Genomic DNA, 23,462 nt, shown 5'->3' with positions numbered 1-23,462 from the left:
GATAATTCTAAGCTAATATATTATATGGCCTGTGTGGTTCTGATAGAACGTGTTCAATAATACAAATTTTAGTAGTTACATTATTCATGACACAGGTAAATTATTATTTGATTAGGAGGAAACTATTTAAGACGCCAACTTCTTTGTTACCAGCCTAATTATTTTTGCCCTTGTAGGATACATGTACAGATGTAACTGATGTGCATACCAAGGAATGGCCAAAGGGCTGCATATTTGTCCTTCACCCTGACATTGATCTCCACTTCAGTTGTGACATTCAGCGATGTAGCCTGGCATACGTACCTGGCAAGAAACGACAGTCATTAATAAAAAAAATTAAATGTATTTTATTCATTCCATTAGTGATCATATGCGCGGATTTATTAAGCCTAATTATTTTGGATTAAAAGCTGTTTGGAAAAAGTGACAGCTGTTTGTCTCCAAACAGGTTCACAAAAAATACGCGTACTTTCCCTTGTCCGAATATTGAAGATTTCGAATGATGAGTTTGGCATCTTTTACACTGTCGATATCTTGCTTCTCCATTCGCTCATCCATTATAAGAGGCTCCCCGTCTACAGAAACAATTAGTAAATAGAAAGTATTAGCGGTACTTTTTAAGAATCGTCAATTTACTCAGATGTGCTTTTTACGTTGATTATAAATATCTATCAATAAATGTATAATAAAATTGAACCGGAGTCTATTGCAAGTTTAAAGAAGAAGTGCTGCTGACTATCCTAGTAGCTGCGTTTTTGTCCGAAAATGTCATGCCTCTTGACAAACTACAAAACCTAGCATGCCGTTTCGTTTCTGTGAGGTGAAATCATTGTTATTTTACCTTTAAGCCATTTAATTGTTGGAGTCGGGGAACCACGGGCCTTGCAAGTCAGCGTCAGGGGATCACCTTGGACCTGATTTTTTGAGCGTTCCACATGTTCCAACGTGGGATACATAAGCACCTGCAAAATATAAAATAAACAACTCAGTGAGTGAATTGAGGAGAACTGGTTTGTATTAATTACTAATATTTAAAATATTTTTTTCTACAAAGTAACATTTACGTTAGTGATTAAAAGGTTCGAAGTGTTACTTTCGTTCTAACTCGTATTACCTATTTATGCAGCCATAAAAGGCCATTCTTGCCAATATCTGCTGCTGATAAAGAAATCTTGTACACATAGTGCGTAAAGTAAGCTGTTGTTTGCCGTTTTCGTATGACTCAACCTCAGCTACTCCCAAAATTTTCATGCCGTACAAAGATCCTACATATAATACGAGGATCGGTATTTATGTTTCATGACATGTTTATACATGTGAAACTTCTTATTTGTGATCCACTTACCCGAAGCGTGGCTTCCTCTCCTCGTAGTTTACACTTGTAGTTTCCTGCATCATCAACATTACAATCTTCAACGGTCAACACCGAGGCCGTACCGGTAGTCTGCAAATAACACACATATGAATGCACTTTTTTTTTGATTTAGCATTTACAGAGGCAGCATAAAACAGATTAAAGCTTTCTAAATGTTCTCAGTATAAGAAAACTGACGGGTGCCTATAGTAGTGAATAGGAAGTATGCCGTTACGTAAACTTATACTGCGCACGAACTTTTTAGTATCAATTAAAAAAATGTTCGGTCGATTTTTGAGGTTGACTGCGCAGTAGAGCTTGCATTGAGGCTATTAAGTAATCGCAGCATACTTTAACTAGGTACTGCAATGAGGATATTAGTCTGTCACGACGCCTGTAGCTTTAACATTAAGGGGTTAAGTTTTTGGATCTTTTGCCAGAGTGACGCCTCAGAGTGGCTGTTGAAAGTGATATGCGCTTTCGTGAAAAGTCTCTTGCTTGTGAAGTTAAGAATCCACTGAAATTCTTAAATGACTATAGAAATAAACCATTGAATTAAAATATTTTCGAATGCTTTTGCAATTCAACACTGTTCAGGTTAAATAATTAATTTGTAGTACGAAACCCACTAGAGGAAAGTTTGTCGGAAACTCGAACCATGGACTTTATGAGACGTGTATATGCATATACGATATAAACGATTTTTCTTGATAAACAATCTAACAGGTTGTTTGTAAATAAATATTTGTGAAATGATTATGCGTTCCGTTGCATGCATATTCTACAATGGCACCCAATTAACTTGCTTCGATGCAAAAATACAATAAAACTTTATTCATCTTCACTAGTAGTAGTCAAAGATCTTTTTGAGAACTAATATAAATACAATCAACAATACAATATCCCAATATCAGAAAGAGTATATAGAGCCACTTAAAACCATTTGCACTCGTTGTTCCTCGTAGCATCAGAAGCAAAAAAAAACTCCATCAATCTCTGTGAATCTTCGCTCCTTGTTTCTAAGGCTTGTTTTAAAGTCTTTCATGGCTGGGAGTTTAAAGCGACGGCGTAGGTTTTCGGGCAACTGGAGCGGATCGGTTAAGACATACACAAGGTTCTAACGCGACCTAATTTTTCGAAATACTCCACTGTGAAGTTCTCTTAAATGATGCGTATCTAATACATTGCGATCGGAGCTATTGTGAGGTGGAACATGATGAAAACCGCTGCAAGGGACAAGCGCTGAGGCGACTTGATTCACCAATACAGCCAGTACTGCCTTCTTGCATTTTTGGTGATGTGCGGAACGAAGTTTGCATTGCTCGAGCAACCCAAATTACGGAAACCGATTCACATAAGTAAGAAAAAACCTGTCAAAATACAAGGTGCTTGTAGCCGCTTTTTTGCTTTCCTTTCTAAACTTCATCGGTTCTCACTAGGTCAGGATTAGAATATGCCTCAAGTCTGTCACTGCCGTGTGGAGCCAAGCTACACCTGCTGGACCCGTATATCACTTAATTGTTTGCATACAAGATGACTTCGACTAATTTCCTCGGCTCTCTTATTATATCAGGGACGCCCTTAAGAAATATGGAGAATAATACTAGGCTGAGGCTGTTTCCCTAAGTCAGATCGATTTTCTCTGGGAAGGACAGGAGTTCGGTTTCTCTGTTGTCGATAATTATTATGTTTTCCTGTAGAATAGAAGCTAGAGGGCTGCACACATTCATAAGCACATACACTTTGGCCACCGTGAACATAACGCTTGTCACTAAGCAACAAATCGAAGGGCGGTTTGAAATCGACAAACACCGCCTGTAACGGATTATGCAGGCATAGCCAAAGCTCTCCTGACGTCAGCCATTGAAATTTTGCAGGCCGTTTCGGTGAAGTGTTCGTTTCGAAACCCACGTTGGTTTGCTAAGATACTGTGTGCGATTTCTATGTAACTTTTCGGTCTTAGTCAACAACATTATAACAGCATATCCTTTGCCATTATGGCGGCGCGGTTGGAACGTTCTTTCCTTTAAAAAGCACGAACAGGATAGCAGTTCTATACTGGGCTGGAAGTATGTAGACATTAAATAGTCTAGCATGGCCCCAGAATGACGGTACATATGACCCTACCTGAGCCTTCAGTTTCCTTACTGCACGGGCTCCCAAAAAGTTGCGAGAGTTACCACATTATGAAAACTTCTTGAAGAATATCGCATTGTACTGATATACCTCTTCCCATGCTGCCGCGATAAAAGCACCACGAATGGTATCGAATCCCTTGACTCAAACATTTCCTAAAAGTGATTCATGTAGGACAAGAAATTCATCGGGCAAGCCGCCGAACTGCCATGGTGCGTTGGCCATTTGTATGGTTGACGTTCCGTATCGGCGATCAAACGAGTCTCTAGCTGTTCAGGGTAATATTGCCTTAATCATTATGCCCTTACTAAAATGTGATGCATACGTTCTCCGACAGATCCTTTTCGTTTGAAAGAAACGGAACCCAAAAGACTGATCTCGGGCTGTACCTTACCATAAGCTAAACAACGGCCTATGCTTCCGGGGGAGTGACGGAAAGGCTGTACTGTAGACTGGAGAATTTCAACCACATGCTAAGGGATATTCAGTCTTCTGAGGGATATCTCCACCAACATGAAATTAACTCGAAATCAGCCAGCTAAATATAGGGTGCTTCAAGACAGTCACTGGCCACACAAGGCAATGGCGTTGTTCCCCACTAGGCATTACGTGAGGTCGTCTATCTTATAATTATGGAAAACGGAGGCGTCTTTACTAGGCCCCGTGAAGCTGTCTGGTCCGTTGTTCTTCATTGCAGGGCAGCGCACCGAATAGAAACGCGGTAGGTTGAAAGGGCTAGTTGCCCAAGTCTAGCGTGAAGATAACTATACTGTCCAAAACATCCGGAAAGAGGAGTACCAGAGTTGCAACCCCTCACAATCCCATTGTGTAATTCTTAGCGTCCCCTCAAGGTCCGGCCTCGCTGCAAGCTCCATAATCGACCTTGTGGGCGGCTGCGGTGAATCAGTGCGTCGCATGCAGAAACCAGTTCTTTAGTCGTCAATATTGCGAGAAATTGCTCCACGCCTTTACCATTGGGCCGAGCGGGATGGGTTGTAGTCCAGCTATTCGGCTTGGTGCTGCCTTTCCAAAGGGGGGGGGTCTTTTAACGGGGCTCTTCAAGCCCTTTCGGCTTGTTGCCATCGATGGTCTTTGGACGAGCATTTTATGGCTCCCGCCCCTCATTTTTTTTATGTCTAACTAAGGCCTCATCCTCCTGACAATGTTGTGAGCAATTTTCTCCCTTGGTACTGTTCACTTTCGACGATCGGGCGCGTTGTTTTGAAAAGGGAGGAAACCAAAATTTCGCATTTTCTTGATTCGCTTTTTTCGAATTATTATTTGCTGCTTTGCATTTTCTGGCCGAGACGAACAGCGAAGACCCCATTAAGCTTTTAACCCGGGACGCAAGGTAATTAACGTCTCTGAAAAACTCTCCACTTTGTTGATCCATTTTCGTTTTCAAATTCTATGTATTTATGGTAACTAACTCGTTAATACATAGCAACTGACCCATCGATGCTGTTAATATATTAATATATTTCTCTACTTCACTCACGACACTGTCGTTGTCCATTTTCGGCGCCTCACGAATAGTTATTGACGTTTTTTTTTTAGCAACAATGTCTCTCAACGCGGGGCCGAGGGCTGCAAGGTACTGTTGCCCATTACTAGTGCAGTTTCTTTGTGACGAGAGAGGAATAGAGCTGTCCGAAAATCTCATAGAGACATTGCTCATTTCACAGTCAGCATATACATATACAATATACAGCAAATACTTGTGACAGGGTTACGGGTTTTGTCGTATGTATATGCTTCAATGCTACATCGTTGATCTACCTCGATGTGAAATTTGGTCCCCTCTTGGATTGGCTGGTCATCCTTGAACCAAGCGTACGTAGCCTGAAAGTGTGATATGTTCAGAACAACAAGAATGACAATATGAGAAATTTACTGGTGTTTCACCTTCAATAGTCTTTCATTAGAAGGCACGGGTCATACAAATAATTAAAAGACAACAATTTAAAATTATTAATTAAACTATATGAAATGCAAGCATACAGCACACACGTATGTTGGATAATCGAACGTTTCCTTACATCTCCGTGGTCCTCGGTGCCAGTATAGTTACATTTAAGAATAAGCTTCTGAAGCTTCGGGTTAACGAGTACCGCTAAGCCGAATTTGGTCTGCTCCTCGTTTGTCAGTATCTCCGATTCTGAAGGCATAAAATGAATAGGTTATCTGGTGATGCATACATTAACCATTTCGTCACAAAAAAGACATATAGCCTGTCATAATCAAGGGTAGAAACAAGCCGCAGACCAAAATGAATCGTATTTTTCCTAACTCAATTTACATAAACTGAATGTTCGAATCTTGTAGCATGTTTAGTCTAACTAGTAACTAAAGAAAGATAGCTTAACAATGATAATTAATTTATCTTCATAAATATAACAGTTAGAAAGAAACAAAACGAACACAACGTTTTATAATGACTGTACATTTGTAGAAATACTTTTCTGTTCCCGAGTTGTTGTACATCGTCGTGCTATTGGTATCTCACTTCAGTGTAAAGGTATTAATAACAATAATTTTCGTCCTCGTTGATGCCGAAATAAAGTAGAAACTATTATTTAATTGTTTTAGTGAAGACCAAATGTCTCAAGCCTTGTACAGTACTTAAAAAACCGATATCGAAAAATCATATTGTTTCAGCAATCGTGAGCTTCATTATTCTTTTTTCCTCCCCTGTTTCATGCAAGAACGCACCGGTCAACGAGAGTAAAAGCAGCAAACGGTAATGCCATTCAGAATTATTATTTACTATGTGGTAAGCAGATTTCAAAAATAAGTGCTAGAATTAGAAAAATAATATAAATTACTAATTAGTATTGTCTGTGATATTTAACTAACAAAATTATGTTACATGGTATGGTTGGTTAACAAAAACGCAATGCGTTTTTGTATCAAAAATATTATGAATTTTTTGAACTGCCTAAGTAGTCAAAACCATCAGACATGTTATAATGGCAGCAAATAGCGTCAACAGTTCAAAACACCGGTAATTACCAGTACAGATAATATAGATAATCATTACGTATCTTACCCGCATTCATAGTAATCAGTCGTTCAAGCATACGAAAACATAAACACGTAAATCGATCTTACTCAATGACTGTTGTTGTGACATATTAACACATCCTTCATCCTTGAAGAAAAGCTCTGCATTTTTCGAAGGTACTAGTTGAATATAACAAACTCTAATCCGTAATGCCAGGGTATTTGCAATTTATAAGCTTGCTCAAATTTATCAACTGTATTTCAACTCTTTGCAAACCAAAAGCAAATGGGCGAACACGCCCTGTTCAACTGAAATATAAATAAATTTAAAACTACAGTTGTGGTACTGAAATTTAACTGCTGGTGGCATTTATTATATTCGAACGTCTCCTAGAGAAAGTGTTCGCCTCTCCTCATTGTTAGTCAGTCATAACTATAGCTCTATAGGTTATGAATACAGGTTTGTTCTACGTATTTTTTTTTCGATATCACAATAGATTTTTTTAATCTTCAAATGTTCCTCTCTATTACAACTTCGTTTTCATCGATGTGTAGTAAACAAGAGAAATATGAGAAAATTAAAGGAAAAGATCACAGCTCTATCTATGGTTAACCATGACGCGCCAACTTCAAAACCTTAAGTCTACGTTTCATTACCACACTTAGCATATTAAACTGTGCCTGACGCTTTTGCGTTGTTATGCCATCAGTCGTCGGGTGCATGCTCAAGTGCCACTTTGAGCTGACCTCTGCTTTCCCTGTTCATTTGATGGTCGTACTATCCATTTATCCTCTAGTTAAGAAAAATGAGCCCAACTACCTGGTACATCTAACACAAACTTCTGCCGCTGTTGCTACGAGTCAGTGGCAATAGTGGGGGCGTGCGGCGACGCCACGCCGCCGCCATGAATGACGTATAAAGTACTATCTTATTCTTACTGGGCGACAATATTGTGTTAAACTAGAGCAAACGTACGAGATTCTTCCCAACTGCCTCTAGCATTGGCAGCTCGTAGGAGCAGTAAGACCTAGCCAACAAGTGCCTCGATTACGTAGAGAAACATATATCGTCAACAACAACAACACCGTCGTCTTGTCAATATACGACGACATGCCCCGATCGTTCCTCCTAGCTCCTGACTGAGCTCCTTTTCCGCGCATTTTATGGATGACTCGCGTACTTGTTAGCGCAGCGTATTATTGCATTTTTACGACTATCTTATTAAGTGGACTAGATCATTAGTAAATTATTTCTAGGTCGTTCGTAATATCCTTCCATACAGCTTCTGATGACAAAAATAACGGATGAAATACCTAGAGAATTAGGGAATGGAAAAGATTTGAGAAAGAAATTATACATTTAAAGCACGCAAAAATAATTTCATGTGCGTGTCTTCGCTTTTAGAAAGTTCTGCCCGGATTGCACAGATTCGGCATGCCCTAACCTATTTTAGCACGTTTATATAACACTCGATACACAACAAAAACGCGTTTTTGCCTACATTTATCAGCCAATAGCATTGGCTATTCATATCGCCACGTACATTTACTGCCAATGACATATTTATATGCTATAACATTATAGGTTTTCCCTTCATGCTGCATCACGGCAGGTAGCCAAAATGATATGAACTCCTCCGTCGTCGAAGTTCTGTATAGCCACACCATTTCAGCAGTCCTAGGTACGGTAATGATAATACTATAAGTAGAATTTATGTTATTATATCGTTTGGCAGCACTGAGCCGATATCAGCGCGTTCAATGTTAACCGGCCGACGTTTTCAAGTGTTTTCAAAATATCGGAAAACTCCAACCCATCTAGGCTGACATTACCAGCAAAGGTTGCTGAAATTTTTTGTTAGACCATTCTGAATGATCACCACGGCCAGCGACTATGGCCATAAGTGATGATTTCATCTTTTTATGAGGTGTATGAGAGAATCTAGCAAGGGCTTTTAGGTTTTCCTAAACAAAATCTATTTGGCCGATTTTCAAGTAGGTCCTATCTCAGCCCCTAAACGTTTTGTGTATACAGGAAATCCGAGCCCCAGTAATTTGTATGCCGCAGGAATAGTGATAATAATATTAGAGACCGACTTTTTATTCTGCGTAAAAAATATATATCAATGGCAAATAGCCTCGTTTCTGAGTGGCTAGATGTGTATTTTAGAATACAAAAAAACATAACATTTTATTCTATCTTTCTCGAAAATTTTCAGAAACATACTATTTCAGAAACTCGTATTGGAAAACGCCTTTTTATATAATAAAAAATTATAAATTCAACATAAGCGCGTAAACTATTTTTCCGTGGGCAAAAAATACAGTGACAATTCAATGGGTAAGGTCTGCAGCCCAACAAAAGCTTTCTCTGCTAACTGAAACCTAGTCTGTGGTAATCCAAAGTTTTTTTATTTATGAGTAAACGCAGGTAGCTGACCGAAAAGCAGCAAACATTGACTGTTTTGATTAAAGGAATAACATTATTTAAAGAGACTTGTCCTTGTCGAAACCAATTACTACGTCAGTATTAATCTACAAAACACAGTTAAAAAAAGCCGAAATTCAGCGGTTCTGGAAGAGACTAACTTTACATCAACGTTCTACACCTGCCGAAAGTTATATTAGGGAATGTCAAATATTTTAACTGATACAAGAAAACTTGTGGTAATTTGTTTGTTCTTGAAGATCAGGAAAGATCTTCCCGTTTTTACGTTGAGTACGTACTCAATGAAAAAATAAAAACAAACATTAAATAAAGTTCGCGAAACACACGGTTATACGGCTCCTTCTTGGCGGTCCGTTTGCAAGGATAGGTTACACTTACTGCTAGAACTTAAAATTTGACAACGATCTCGACCTAATACTACACATAACGTAATGACATTGAAGGGGCATCTATGATAAAGATCCTCTCACAAACTGGCTGGTGCGAGAGGATCTTTATTGACTAGCAACAAGTAAATGTAAATAGACAAGCCTACATCAGCAGTCGTGTGATCCTAGCGTGCATTCTCTGTCCTGACCCAATTAGTCGTTTGTCTAGCCAACGGTACCTAGTCGTCTTGGCGTCGGGCGTACACCGATGCCGTCAGCAATTTATGTAGCTCGTAGCCGTCTCGCAGTTTCAAGATTCTCCACAACAGAGTAACCAAATGGTAAAAAAATATCGAAACGCATAACAAGAGCCCCGCATATCTAATTGATCGATAGGTGCTTACATCGCGAGCAAGTCGACCTTACTATGAGCCAGCGGATGAGATGAGCATAAGAACACAGGCCGATGTTGTCGTTCTTGCGCTTTGTTACTGTGGAACGACTGGTAGATTTTCCGGCAGCAAAAGCGCAACTACGGCGTACTAGAATTTTTTTTTTATTATGGTTGGACATAAGCACGAGCGTCTAGCAGCTTCACCTTCAGCGCAATGACAGGTACGGCGAATGCTTCTAGCAGATGCGTCATCATCTACGTCGCAGTCGCGATACAATACGCAATACAGATGTAGTAGGAGAAAAATCGAGAGAAATCAATAAATTCGAAGATGGATGCGAAGTAGATTTATTAACTGCAGCGATTCATCCGCCATTAAGCCCATTCGGGACTTTGTTGCGCTTAAGTACATGCCTTTACCCCGCGCGCTCCCTTCTTGAACCTTACAGTTTTGCCAATTTCGCCATTCAAGTCAGTCCATCATGCTGGTGTCTTGCCTGGTAGTTCGATGGTTGCCTTATTCTCCAGTTGATCGCGGACACGCAATTGAAAATTGGTGATAGCCTCTCCTCCGCACGTGTAGTTTCCTGTATCCGAAGTTGTAACGTTCTCTATAAGCAGAGTCCACAGCTCGAGCTTCTGGCCTTGGCTGAACACAGCCTTCAGGCGCTCTGAAGGACCTCTCTGACTTCTCTGTTGCCGCTTAACTCTGTTATGTTGGTTTCCTGCATCATGCTGCTGCATTCTTCCTTTTTGATGTTGCCTAGCCATTGCTGAAGGACCTGTAAGTCCATTTTCTTTCTGAACGGCTTTTTGGTCTTGCTCGAGTTCTTCCTGATCACCTTCAACCTCTGCGGATGCATCCTTTGCACTGTCCTCGCTACTATCCTCGCCTTTTTCCTCTTTTGATTTCTCATTTTTGGATTTTCTATAATCGTCAGGATGCGCTTCTACCCCGACTACTTTCCCGACCTTAAATTGGATATTTTCCCCCAATGAAATCTTAACGGAGGCCTTTGACTTCAATTTTTCCTCCCTGTCTGCATTCTGTTTTGCTGCCAATTCACCCATTTCTTTTTCCTCCATTTCTGCCATTTTATCAATAAGCTCTTTCACTTCCTCTTGTCGAAGCCTAACACTCGTCATAGCTACACCCGACTGGCCTGATGGAAGGACGACATCATCTTTTTTCCAGGCGTTAACCAAACCGATCCAAGGAGTGACACAACGGATCACCACACTGTCTCCGGGCTGTACAGCCATCGCCGGTCTGATATGGTCTAGGAAGATGTTATCCTGCTCTCGAGCAACAGCGGCCCTCCTTTTTTGATTAAACTGACTATGCTGAGGTTTCTCCGCTGCGTTCGTGTGATGTATATTAACACTTAATGTATGTCCGTGGCCAGTATATTCAATAGGATAGCTATTCGAATTGGTAGAGGAAAAACTTTGCTCATGAACCCGATGCTTATGAGCTTTGGTTTCATGGTGTCTCACTAGGAAACCGCCATTATACAGACGTTGCAAATGCTCACCCGAGATGCCGACAGCAAGCCCTGCAACAAAAAAAAAAATGTTATTTAGAAAATCTAATCCTCTGACTTCATTCCAAATTTTCTATTTGCATGCAGTTAAAGCGTGTCGTTCTTATATGCCGCATTATGCGACAAAATTAAAATTAACATACAGAAATCAGAAACACGATATGCATGCACAACTGATGTCTTTACAGGCGAAATAGGACTACTACATAACCCTACCTTTGTTCATGTGTCTGCGCTTATATATATGTATGTACACTTAGAAGGCCTTTAGTTTTTTTGCCTTTTAGCTAAACATGTAAGCATAAGTACCTTTTCAATCAAAAACCGCAGTGAACCTTCTGTTGTACAAAATACACGCTGTGAAGCGAGCGAGATACAAATACAAGCTACCATACACAAGCACGTTCAACGAACATATAAAGAAAATAGCTATCTTCATACAAATATGTATATGATTCGGTGTGCGTTCACACTTCTATAGACGTTCGTAAAAATTGTTCATTCGATAAAAGTTATCTGCTCAAGGACCGCTCAAAATCCATTAACAGTAGACGTATTATTCTGTTTCGACTTTACTAGTTTGGCCCTGCGGTCTTTTATATTAATCTTACAGATAAAAAGTATTCTCAATCAGAAGAGAAGATGTAGCGGCGAAGCCTGATTCGCGTTTCAGAAACCGAAATCGCCGTTCAGCTTTGACGATACCTCAACGTGACATTACAAAGAGGTGGACTGGCCGACTTATCAAGATTATATAACTCGATAACGATAGCAATTATGAATCATGGAAGACACCATACTTCCTTGGCAAGGTCGTTAAGAACATCTCAATTAAAACACTGAATTTCCACGATAACAGGTACAACGCAAGTTTCCTTATGCTCGCATATTACGATGTTTAAAACATATGCTTTAATGTATATCTACACTTTCTACTAATGGCAGGGCCGTACACCAGAAAGTAACCGTAGCAGAAACAGACGTTCTTCAAAATTGAATAAAAAACACTGATCTAAAACGTTGATTTTATATAAAACTCTATACTTTCAAACATGCCGGATTTACGACCACAGAGAGGACGTTGTGAGCACTATGTCCGCACGCCTCGTTCAAGTAGTATCATTATGATATAATTTATCATCATTATATTCCTATAGATTTGGTTGATCATTATCCAGTTTGGGCAGATTATAGATATCGTCAATCTCTGTATGTTCAGTATTGTCAAGTAGACGGAGGACAAATATATACACGGATACCATCCGCCCTGGGAGAATAAAAAAGACCGACACATACATCTCACTTACGTATATATACACCTAGCTATAGTTAGGCATACGTGCAAATCTAAAAGATATACATGCAAACGCATCGAGAACAATTTGAACTGTCGCTGAAATATAAATGGTTGAAAGTAATCTGGGTGGATCGTTTTTCTATTGATTTTCCAGTCACGTCAACAACAGCAGATACAGGGATTCCAATCGATTCGGCTGTCATTTAATGGCACCTTTCCGTGAATCCGTTATTTTCCGTGATCCGTATTGCGGTTGTGGTGGCGATTCGAGACGGATGAAGGAGTGGTTTGAAGCGACCCGTAAAATAAATTTATGCCTGTATGAATATCTGTGTATAGATTTCATTGCATGCTCGATGTTTTGATCATATTGCGGTGTGAAATTATACCAATAGAATAAATGAGGCAATACCGATACATTTCGTGTGAGTCACCCCAGTTTAGCTAGCAAAAACAGGTGTATGGGGAGTATTCTCTCAGAATTGGGACCAAATAGAGGTGATTTTTGTATGTGCCACCCTCGTGGACGTCCTATCAATAAAATTGACATTCAGTTTGAGATTTTTAGTTTAAGGTCTGATCAACTTACAAGCAGTTTTCAAAATTTCCTTATCTAAATTTACGAAAAACCCGAATAGTAATTATGAGCGATACAATATTGATATGGCTAGATCCGCTAAAATTTCGATCTTTACTCACACTAAACGTAATATTATTTCATTTTAGGCTACTGAGTTATTTGAAAGTCCTGCCTTTGCTTTCAAATGATCGGAAATCGTATTCTAAGCCTGATGGTGTGTGTACGACGGTTTTCTCTACCGCAGAAGACGAATGGTGTTGATCCGCGTTTTTGCTGCACTTTATACTGCACACAAATAGACTTCTTTTATAATGGTACATCGTCTGCACAAAAAGCGCGACGGCATAAAGCGACTCTCAGTAGGCGATATTTTCTAGCTGACACATAAGTTTAACACCGATCTTTCACAGGGACTTTCCAGTTCCAATTAAAACTGAAACACCCTCAATGTAGTGTAGAGACCTGTCTTCAATTGGCTATTGCAAATCAACGGTAAGACTTTCTCGTCAAAGGAAAGCTGAAGATCGCCGGATCATTGCTACTTTGAAAGGTATATCGGTGAGAAAGTTGCCTGCTGCTTGCCTCTTCAGCAACTCTGTTTCTTACGATAGAAGAAGTGGGCCTAAGGTCCTCGTGAAACAAGCGACATATGCGCTTTCGAAAAATCACCTTTGAATTGCGAATCGATATAGTAGGATGTCTAATTGTAAAAATTTTCTATAAGTTTTTGACTAATTTGAATCCTGTCTCGAGTGACTGCTTAGTATCAACGTATGGAGGTGTACTTTGAACTTTTTGAAAGCGTCATTGGATATTAGACATAAGGTGAATCATAAATTTCAACACACGAAGAACGCTTGCAACCCCTATGGGTGTTGGTCCAGTGCAGACACAGTGCATAATGGCTAATTTTCTTTTATGTTCCAAAGACAAATCTGCTATTTACACCGTAAAACACGTGTGGTATTGTGCTAGAAAAGACTGACTTCCTTCTACTACAATGGATAGCAAATGAACACAAGCCCGCTACGACAAACAACTCCAATTAAAACTTGTCCAAATTCTGACTGAGCATCCTGTAAAAGAAATAGATTATTTATGCGCACTCAGTGATCTCCATACAGACAGAAATACTTCTAAGACAACAGTACAGAAATATTAAATTAAGGAAAAAACGAACTGATTTGCAATTAACAGCGCCTTTAATAAAGATAAACCTAGTTTGGAATCAGCGGACCCTCTAAGAGGATAGACCCCCTTTCTAAATTCAAGCGGCATCAAACGTAGAAGGGCACCGTTACAGATCAAATGACTGAAAGACATCTTGTCGTTCAATCTAGAATATTACGCACGTGATTTCAGCATTTCTAAAATACGTGTGAATGACAGGAAAGACCATATCTATCCACTGTCAACAACTTACGTATCTTCATATTCCGGCTGTGGCCCAAGAAGGCACAGTGTGACGCAGTGTTTTACATTATCGCCCTGTATAATCTACAGGGTGAAGATTGTATGTCATCTAAATTCGCTGCGTAGGATAGCATTAACTTGAAAATGCATTAATCTATATAAAAATAAGAAGTGGTAATTCGTTATCACAATGTTTGACGAACTGCCGTTGAATTGGGTTGGAACTAAGATACGGCAAAAACCTATGGAAAGCTAAAATACCAGCGATGCGACATCCAATAAAATGGGCATCAATCTAATATCTCTATTTCTCATGGTCCTCGAAGCTAGCTAACTAAATAATTCTACGATATTAAGTACAGTTTCGATCCGGCCTATTCCCGTGTGTTTACTCAACGGCAGGCTTTAGACAGGCTCGGCATAACGACGGCGTACATATCAGACAATACTGCATCGATAGATTTCAGGGAACCATGTAGGCAAGAGAAAAAAAAAAACAGCTATTTAACCAGTAGTAAATGGAAACAATTAGGTGCTACTGCCTTGTTTGTCGTATCCTTTTGCAGGGGCTAGAGAAAGAAAAGCTGAAAAGGCCATTTACAATACAGCCTCTCGCCGTTGCCTTAGGCAGGTGAGTTATAAAGCATTCTATAGATTCTTCGATAATCTAAACAGGTCCACTTGTCCATTTTACTACTGGCTGATGGCCACGCTCATTATAGCCCCATGATACAGCTATGTAAGACTCATGTTCTTAGGAGCAAATACTTCTTAGGAGACGGCTCTGTTCATGTGTGGTCGAAAGGCGCATACATACATAACACCATATATCTACTCAAATGACACGATGTCTAGATCGAAACCGCCCTTAACTAGGATCAGCCTTGTTGTATCGCAATAGCCTTATTACTCACTCTATCAGTTCAATGCTGTTTAAGAATGTAACGACAGCCAGCACTGCGTCAGACATGAAAGGTAAACTAATTCTACAGGAAGTATACATGTGTTACTAATTACTATCGTTATTGTTGTTATAATAATAATCATTCATTGTTACGTATTGATGATAGTACGCAGAACTCGAAATAGACTAACTAAATAACTATTTAGTTTGGTTATGAAGCATTAGTAGACAATCGTGTTTATCTTCCTACCGGACCTCCTTGTGCTCGACGGAGGCTTCTGGCCTAAGCTTTCCTACATTCTGTCTAGGTGTTCTGGGCGAGCCACATCACGTCTGTGCGACATTACATAAGATGTTTGATACGAGCAAAGACCTGCATGAATCAGACTATACGTGCATCCACTCACCTAGAAGAATGACGGCGATACTGTGGAACGGTGCTAAACGACGCATTGTGATCTCCTGCCTGATCCCTTAGAAGATTTACTTGAGAGGACACTCTAGTTATTCGGTGCGCTACTGCTGACCGCGCCTGCGAACCCCCGCAGCTGAACGCAACACGCTTAACTTGGCTCACGTTCGCCTCTTGAAGCACTCTTACATACGCATACACAGTCACAGCTTCACACAAGGCTTCGTTAAACGACCAATTCACTCGTCGTTACGAATCGCTACTTGCTTACCAGTAGCAGCACCAGCACTAAACTCCGCTGTCTACCACAGCAGTCACTGTTATGCAGGCAGCAATTCGGTGTAGCGATGGGTACACTCGCTAAACGGCCGGCCTGCCGCCCGCCTGCCCGCCTTTTGACGGAACGGCGTTGAACAGCTGCTGTCGATGAACGCGAGATGTCGCTGCTGCTGCTGCTGCTGTTGTTGTTGCTTTTGCTATAGAGCTGTCACCGAAATGGCACACACCCCACTTGCAATGCTGGCAGCGTTCGTCAGAGCCTTAACGACCGTCTTTCAAAAGACGAGTGCCACCAGCATCAACTGCTGCTGCAGTTGTTAGCGAGTCAGCCGTAACAGCGCAGAACAGCACCTAGTGATAGTCGTCAAGTGGCGCTGCAATCTCCGGGCACCCAAGATACTCTCGCAACTCAGCGGCTGCGGCAACAACAGCACGACCGGGCGAATGCAGCCACCAACAGCACCGAATTAACAGCAGCAGCAATACCAGCCGCAGCAAGTTACCAACAGACGGCCCTTGGCGCTGTGTCTTTCATATTCAACCAACAAAGCACGCTTACCCAGCAGCCGCTACCACCAAAGCAGTTCTTGGCGCACAGCCTCCGTTCGTCGTCTTCTTTCGGCACTTAGGGGAATAATGGCTACACACAGGTAGCGCTAGCAGATATTTTAAGGTGACGCCGAGTCTAATCTCGTGCAACCCATTGAGCTAGCAGTAGCTGTTGCCCACTGAACGCTAATGCTGGCGGTGGTGCTAGCGGCAATGGCTGTACCACCTTGCGCAGCTGCGCAGAACAGTAGCCCACTGCTGCTGCTGCTGCTGCTGTTGCTACACCCGGCTAAGCGATAGCGGAAAAGAACAGAGGGCCAGGCTAGGAGCAGGCTGCTGCGAGAGGCGTGCGTTTGCACCAGACGAAAGAGAGAGAATTCAGAGGGCGAGGGGGTTATAGCTCGCGATTTAGGCGCGCGAAACTCTTGAATCCCGTACGCGCGGAGGACATGCTCGTAAGAAAAACGTCAACATATATTATCAGCAATCTCATACACAGGCGACATGATTAATGCGCGTACATATAAAGGCGCTTTTATTTTTAGACTCTAAAATTTTTAAAACAAACAAAAAACACCGTAAGTATGAACTTACGGAAGTTAAATTGGATTAGCTTACACCCGTGGAAGACGATTCGATCTCGTGCCGTGTTGAACCTACGTATTTATTTGTATTTAATGAATAGGTTTTGTAGCAGATTCTGTTTCCAAGCGATCAGGCCCGATCATTGCGTTCGCTAGAGTCATCATGTACTTTTTGCGATGATACAATGGTAACAGGTTTGCTTGCCAAGCTTGAAAACGCATAGTGACTTGGGTTCGAATCCAGTTGTTTTGAGCGCTTAGCCATGATTACTTGAAAGCTTCCGCTTGCTTTATGATATAGGGCGACAGATTTTTGCTGTAAACTAGTAGTTTAATGTCTGGCAGAATTAAATAGCTAATGCATACCGAAATCTTCTCCAATTGATCTCATAACGCATTCACTTTAAAACACTTGGAGTTTTAAAATATCGTATTGCCGCTACGCACTGCTCTAGACGGCTGGTCGTTTAACAAAAAACAAAATCCGTTTACGCACGGCTTCTGACTTAGACCACTTATTATCACTTTTACGTTTAATTCGCAAATAGTTTATTACCCTACGCTCACGGCACACTACGCGTATATCAACCTGACTGCTAGTGTGCTACCAATAGTGGTAACAAAATTAATTTTAAAAGTAAATAAACATTTTGAGTTACAAGCACAATAATAAGCATAATGTCCAACAAAAAACAAAATACAACACAGTTTTTCAAGTCAAACGAGCGGAAGTCGTCGCGTTCACAAATTTAGTATATATTCATTCATTCGCATTCAACGTCTGTGACAGACACTACAAAGTGATTTAGAATAGGGTTCCCGCATAGTCGGCTTAGTTGTTTACTTATAATATGTTACTAATGAATAAACATAAAATTAACTAATATGACACAAAGTTTACTTTATTACTTAGGGAACCTTCGAGCCTGCGAATCATTTGGGACCTCGGAGCGTCAAGCTGCATATGGCTCCTATGGGAATATCAAACGGGCATCGTAATACGATGTGAAGCAAGGTTGTAAAACTAGCGATCGCTTAAGCTACTGAAGACAGGGATCGCGTTGCCCCTTACTTTGCTCCATGATATTGTGGTTAGGAGCAATCTAATAGTAGATTTGTTCCACTGGAAGTAGAATTCAATTTGTAAATACTAGTGCTTTGGTTCGGGATTTCTCTAGCTTGGCAAGCCAAAATCTTGCGCAGTTAGCGGTAACGGGTTGGGCAAGCTGATGACAACGGGATTCAATGGTAAAACGTCTACGATCAAAAGCGAAAAAATGCTATGCACTAAATATAAGTCTTCAAACAATTAAGGTTTAAACAATAGAAACGGTTGGAGTAAGCATACTTGATAAACTGTGACAATCTCAAGAATGAAACAAGTTAATAATCTATTTGAACTACGATCACGTTCAGAATAGACTGTGCTCAGAATGGGTCCTAAAGTATGCTAATTTACCCTACCTGTTTGTCCTAGAAATTTATGAAGATTTTGACAAAAAAAAAAAACCGATAGCTGTGCGACGAGCTATAAAAAGAAATACAAAAAGAGTAGACAGGGAATGCTAAGTAAATGTAGTAAATATCGGAAACGTTCTATGTCAATTCAAGCTTCCGCCACTCAGCATAACTCACGCATGTACTCTGTAATGATCTTGCCGAGGCGTGGAGAGTACACTAGGTTACATAGTCTAGTCTCATTACCGTGGTATCATACTCTTAAATCATTTGTTCTGAATACTTACTTTGTGCCCGCATCGATATAATCTGCTCGGTGTGTATACCACACATGAGGTGTGAACCGCGACAAGTATACTCATTGGTGTCGGTGGGATCTACGTTCTGCGCAAAGGAAAATAGAAATTGCCAAGTTTATTTAAGTCTTTCTGATTAATGACCGATTTTTTTTAACTAAGCGCGAAAGCCTTTCGATTTTGCAAACGTAGCGGAGTGAGTATTGAATCCTAGTTTGATAATGGATTTATGATTACTTGTGGCGCTGAAGGTAGAACTTCCACAATAGAAGCGCAATGACAACCAAAATAATGTGCTAGTGATGCAATTTAGCAAGAATATTGTTTGCTAATAACAAAAAGCTATAAAGCTCTTATTGTTCTCCGATATATTAAACTGAGGACCAAAACGAGGCGAACCGAAATTATGGCCAAATGTTTCAAACTTTGAGAGGCGTGAAAAGCACTTAGTTCAAACCAACTCAACCAAAGTTAAGGTAATATCAAATATTTTTTAGTTATAATATGTCGTCCTAAATTTCTTTCCGTCATCATAACCTATTGACATTGTTTGCTCGGTAAATAAATTCTCAACACAAGAGCCTGTCTTTGAATGAAAAGCTTCTAATTTCATATTCTAGTATTTATTTTATACTCTTGGCTCGTGTGTGTGTATGCGTAAACTGTTCAAACGATGCGCTGTCCTTACTTGTACGATAAGACGCGAATTAGCTACCCCTGTCTTCGGGTTTGTAGATATATGCACGCGGTGTTGTGCACGTTTCTTCAATTCGGCGTGGTCAAAACCTAAATTGTGCACCATAGAGCATAGGTAGTGCGGATAAGAAGGCAATTTAGGTAGTAGTAGTAATAATAACGATAACAAAATCTTATGTGTGAAAGACAATATATCAATGAAGGTTTGTAGGCCAATGAAAGAATCTGCCTTTTGGTCTCAAGAAAAACAGGCTCCCGTTACCCAGATGTCGAAGACAGGCTTTAAACCAACCGTTGTCCTAGTGCACACTTGAACAGTGTCGACATACTCAGCTGTTAGACATTTATATTCCTTTCTTTAAATAGCAAATAAACATTCAACATGCAGAAATGGGACTTAGGTAACTCACCGATGAACCATTCAATATGAGGTTGAGGGTCTGCAATGAAATCACAATCAAGCGCCACTGACGCACCAATTCGACCCACTGTGTTCCAATGAGAACTCTGTTTTGATGTAATAGGCGCTGTAGATTAAAGAAAATGTACACAACAGAAAGAGGTCATGCCTGGTATTCTAGATCGTTCATTTGTCATTCGCGAGGGCCGAAAAATTCCAAGCAAGTACAATAATATCCTTGTACTATCTAGTAGCACGTGTTTCCTATTATACATGATCAAATTTAAATAACCTTTGTGTTCAATCTAACATTTTCCCGTAAAACTGCTTCAACACGAAGTTGATTTACTTTCTTTTATACGATTCATGAACGTGTGGCCCTCCGCGCCAATCGCGTCTCAATAGGATTTTATCATACCCAAACATCACGCTGGAATGTTTTGCAATTTTTTTTTTTAAATGTATACCATTATTGCTTTATTATTGACTTCTGCTATGACTAGCGATGACAGCACATTTGAGAAACGTCAAGGGATAAATCTATACGTACTAACGAGATGAAAGACCGTTTCGATCGAAGGATCCCGTACGCTGCGGCATGTGTATCGCCCCGCATCTGATAGTTGCACTCCATGAAATAACAACTGAGCATTTCGCATTTCCACGTGACCTTTCGGAAGATACCGCGTGTTCTCTTTACCGTAGAACCTGAATATAAGAAGATATTGGAAAGTCTCGATTCTTTAAGAAGCATCGTTGATTACAATACATCTATAGAGTATCCAATTCGATAATACTAATGGTCATTCTCTCGCTACGCGCCCAGAGTGCAATAGCATGATAGAACTCCAGCGAAAAAACATTTTATTGCATTATTTTCGTCGTCTTATTCAAGTAAATTAGGCATTCTGCTGTAAATAAATACTTCAACAATGAAAAATATGTATATAGGATTAAAAGACAGGCCGCAGTTTTACTACACGGTGAGAAGAAAGTGTGATATAAACAAAATGGGAAAATATTATAAACAATCATAGTGTCTACTGGGAATTAAGCGGGACATTCTGTGGTAACAATCTTGGAAGGTATAACTTTCTTTATTACATAGTAAACTAAACACGGTAGTTTTGAAAGGCTTCCACAGCCTTCTCCTTGTCAGGGTTGAAGTAGTCTAAATTTCTAGTCCACTTTTAGCTCAAAGAGATTCCCTTGTACCTGGTTATTTGTCAAGCGGAATCGTGGACGGCATTATACAATGGCATGAAAATTATCCACGTAAGAATAAGTTATCGTCCGTTGCAGTGTTTCAGGTAATGCTTACCTTTAAGGAGAATATATGAGCGCTACGAGGCGTATTACGAGTATTATGTAGTAAACAGTGGCCTAAGTATATATGTGTTCTATTTATGTTAGTTTGAATTGTTTTATGAGCTCTGCAATATATACAGTTAAGGAATACGAAGGTCCTACCAGAAGAAAGGGGCCCTTGACTCCGGCTCACAGCTGAGAGCTAGAGATCTGCCAGGCTGAATCAGGAAGCATTTCTGGGTGTCGTTTAGACGTTCTGAAAGACAACACAACATGATTATATATGGAATACAACCTGAATACCAGGATAATTAATATAATCCATTTCTATGGAAAAATTCTGTGAAATAGTGCAGTTCTAGAGTGTTGTAGCCCTAGTGCGGCGAATGAAGCGTACGCTCGAGTGTGTCGAAATTTCGAAGTTACAAAGAGGATACTAGCAACAATAAACCACGATGGTAGCGAATTAGATTCATCAGATATCCCGTAATTGTTCCTTTCTTTTTTGCGTGATGATATATTGTAATCCCCCTGGCTGTTTCTGACGCTAACGAATAGTATACGATTGTTTGCATGCGTGAAGTATCTTGAAGCCGCTATGAGGGCTTATCCATAAAAAAATCTATCATATGCCGTAGTAACAAAATATGGCCATTTGTTTTTGCGTCTTGCATGATTTACGGAATACTTACGTGGCAAAAATAGATGTTAAGGACTTACATTTACCTTGACAACCAGATGAGAACTAAAAATCTCGAACGGAATCTTTAAAGAGACATCCTTCACTAAGCAGAGCATATGCACACATCTCCATAGGCCGTACAAAATTTGAACCTTCCTTTAAAAAATAGGCGCATCGGTGAGAGATTACATCACAGTATGACTTGTTCTTGACTAGACTACTTCAGATACCAGGTGATTTGTCTAATAATCGAGTCGCTTACAATAGAGCTGCAGAAGAAGCCTTCAGACTTATATAGGAAAAAGCCTAATTGATACCTTAGGGGTCTGGCCTTTCCAGTACTGCAGCTCGCTCACTGATTTTCGCCCTTGTGGCATTACTACGTAAATAGAAATTACAAAATATCTAATAGATAATGTACTCTGCAAAAATCTCGATCATACAGATTAGATGTTTGTTAACGCAGTTTACGTAATGTAAATGCATATTATTTACCAGAAATAAATAACAAACTTCGTCGTAACTCTGGATCGGTTGTCGACGCCTTTTATCATACTCGTAAACAATAATAAAAACATCGAGCTCGAAATAAATATGATTCTACATATTTATGGTGAAATCACGTAGCTTACATTTATTCAGATAAGCTCATTATTTCAATACGAACGCAGTATGTTAGGAAGAAATCTGCATTATGCCAGTTTATTCGTGTGTTAGGGTGCTACAAGTGTGTCCAATGTTATTAAAAGTGAACGGAAAGTATTAGAAGAGGAAAATTGCACGGATAAGAGGTATTCAACTGTGAGGTGACTCAGATGTAAGCCTTCAGCAAACGCACAGTTCAACAGGAAACAGATATATGACCGCCAATGCTGCTTACTTTTCAAAGTAGCACACACGCTTTAGCTAGAAAAAAAATTGATCCTATACGGAACACAACACAACCCTGGTCCTACAAAAGAGAGTTTACGAAACACGAAATGTCTAAAATATCTTACTCTAGTACAAAGTGTTTTAGAGTAACTCAGCCAGACAGAAGTTAGAAGTGCTCAACGAAACACCGAGAGTGGAGTCAGAATGAAATTCTGTACCTGTGTCAATAACATAGATATAGTGTTTATCCACGTCGAAGGGATCACAGCTGTATGCGCCGGAATGTTGAGGTCCGGCAGATAGGACATGGAGTTTTGCCTCCTGGCGACCGCGCTCCTTTAACAATAGTCGGATTGTAGTCATAAGTATATATATAAGTGAAGAGTACACCATACGGTCTTAGTAGCTAACTCGACAGCTTATAGATCGAATAAGAAAAAATCTATATAAGACGTTCTAAGTGTGAATGCAAGATAGGTTAGA

At 40.1% G+C, this 23,462-nt stretch overlaps 1 protein-coding gene across 2 annotated transcripts in view; it reads right to left on the bottom strand.

The window, feature by feature from the left end:
- The window catches only part of Bsg (immunoglobulin domain-containing protein Bsg), a 28,664-nt gene that overhangs the window by 3,428 nt on the left and 1,774 nt on the right, over positions 1–23,462 (bottom strand). The window contains exons 3-14 of one of the 2 annotated variants that reach the window (XM_022850243.2): positions 23,198–23,315; positions 21,587–21,680; positions 20,667–20,824; positions 20,127–20,243; positions 19,709–19,806; positions 19,012–19,108; positions 5,530–5,648; positions 5,270–5,332; positions 1,346–1,444; positions 842–962; positions 470–575; positions 209–303 (exon numbers count right to left, since the gene is read on the bottom strand). In XM_022850243.2, coding sequence (XP_022705978.1) covers positions 209–303; positions 470–575; positions 842–962; positions 1,346–1,444; positions 5,270–5,332; positions 5,530–5,648; positions 19,012–19,108; positions 19,709–19,806; positions 20,127–20,243; positions 20,667–20,824; positions 21,587–21,680; positions 23,198–23,315 — 1,285 coding nt within the window. The remainder of the gene's footprint in view (positions 1–208; positions 304–469; positions 576–841; positions 963–1,345; positions 1,445–5,269; positions 5,333–5,529; positions 5,649–19,011; positions 19,109–19,708; positions 19,807–20,126; positions 20,244–20,666; positions 20,825–21,586; positions 21,681–23,197; positions 23,316–23,462) is intronic. The other variant, XM_022850244.2, reaches the window with a different exon arrangement.

The sequence above is a fragment of the Varroa jacobsoni genome, unplaced genomic scaffold, assembly GCF_002532875.2.
Source record: "Varroa jacobsoni isolate VJ856 unplaced genomic scaffold, vjacob_1.0 scaffold_1451, whole genome shotgun sequence".
NCBI classification, from domain to species: Eukaryota; Metazoa; Arthropoda; class Arachnida; order Mesostigmata; family Varroidae; genus Varroa; species Varroa jacobsoni.
Note: the sequence above shows the minus strand (reverse complement) of the source record. Positions and strands in the feature narration are given on the sequence as shown.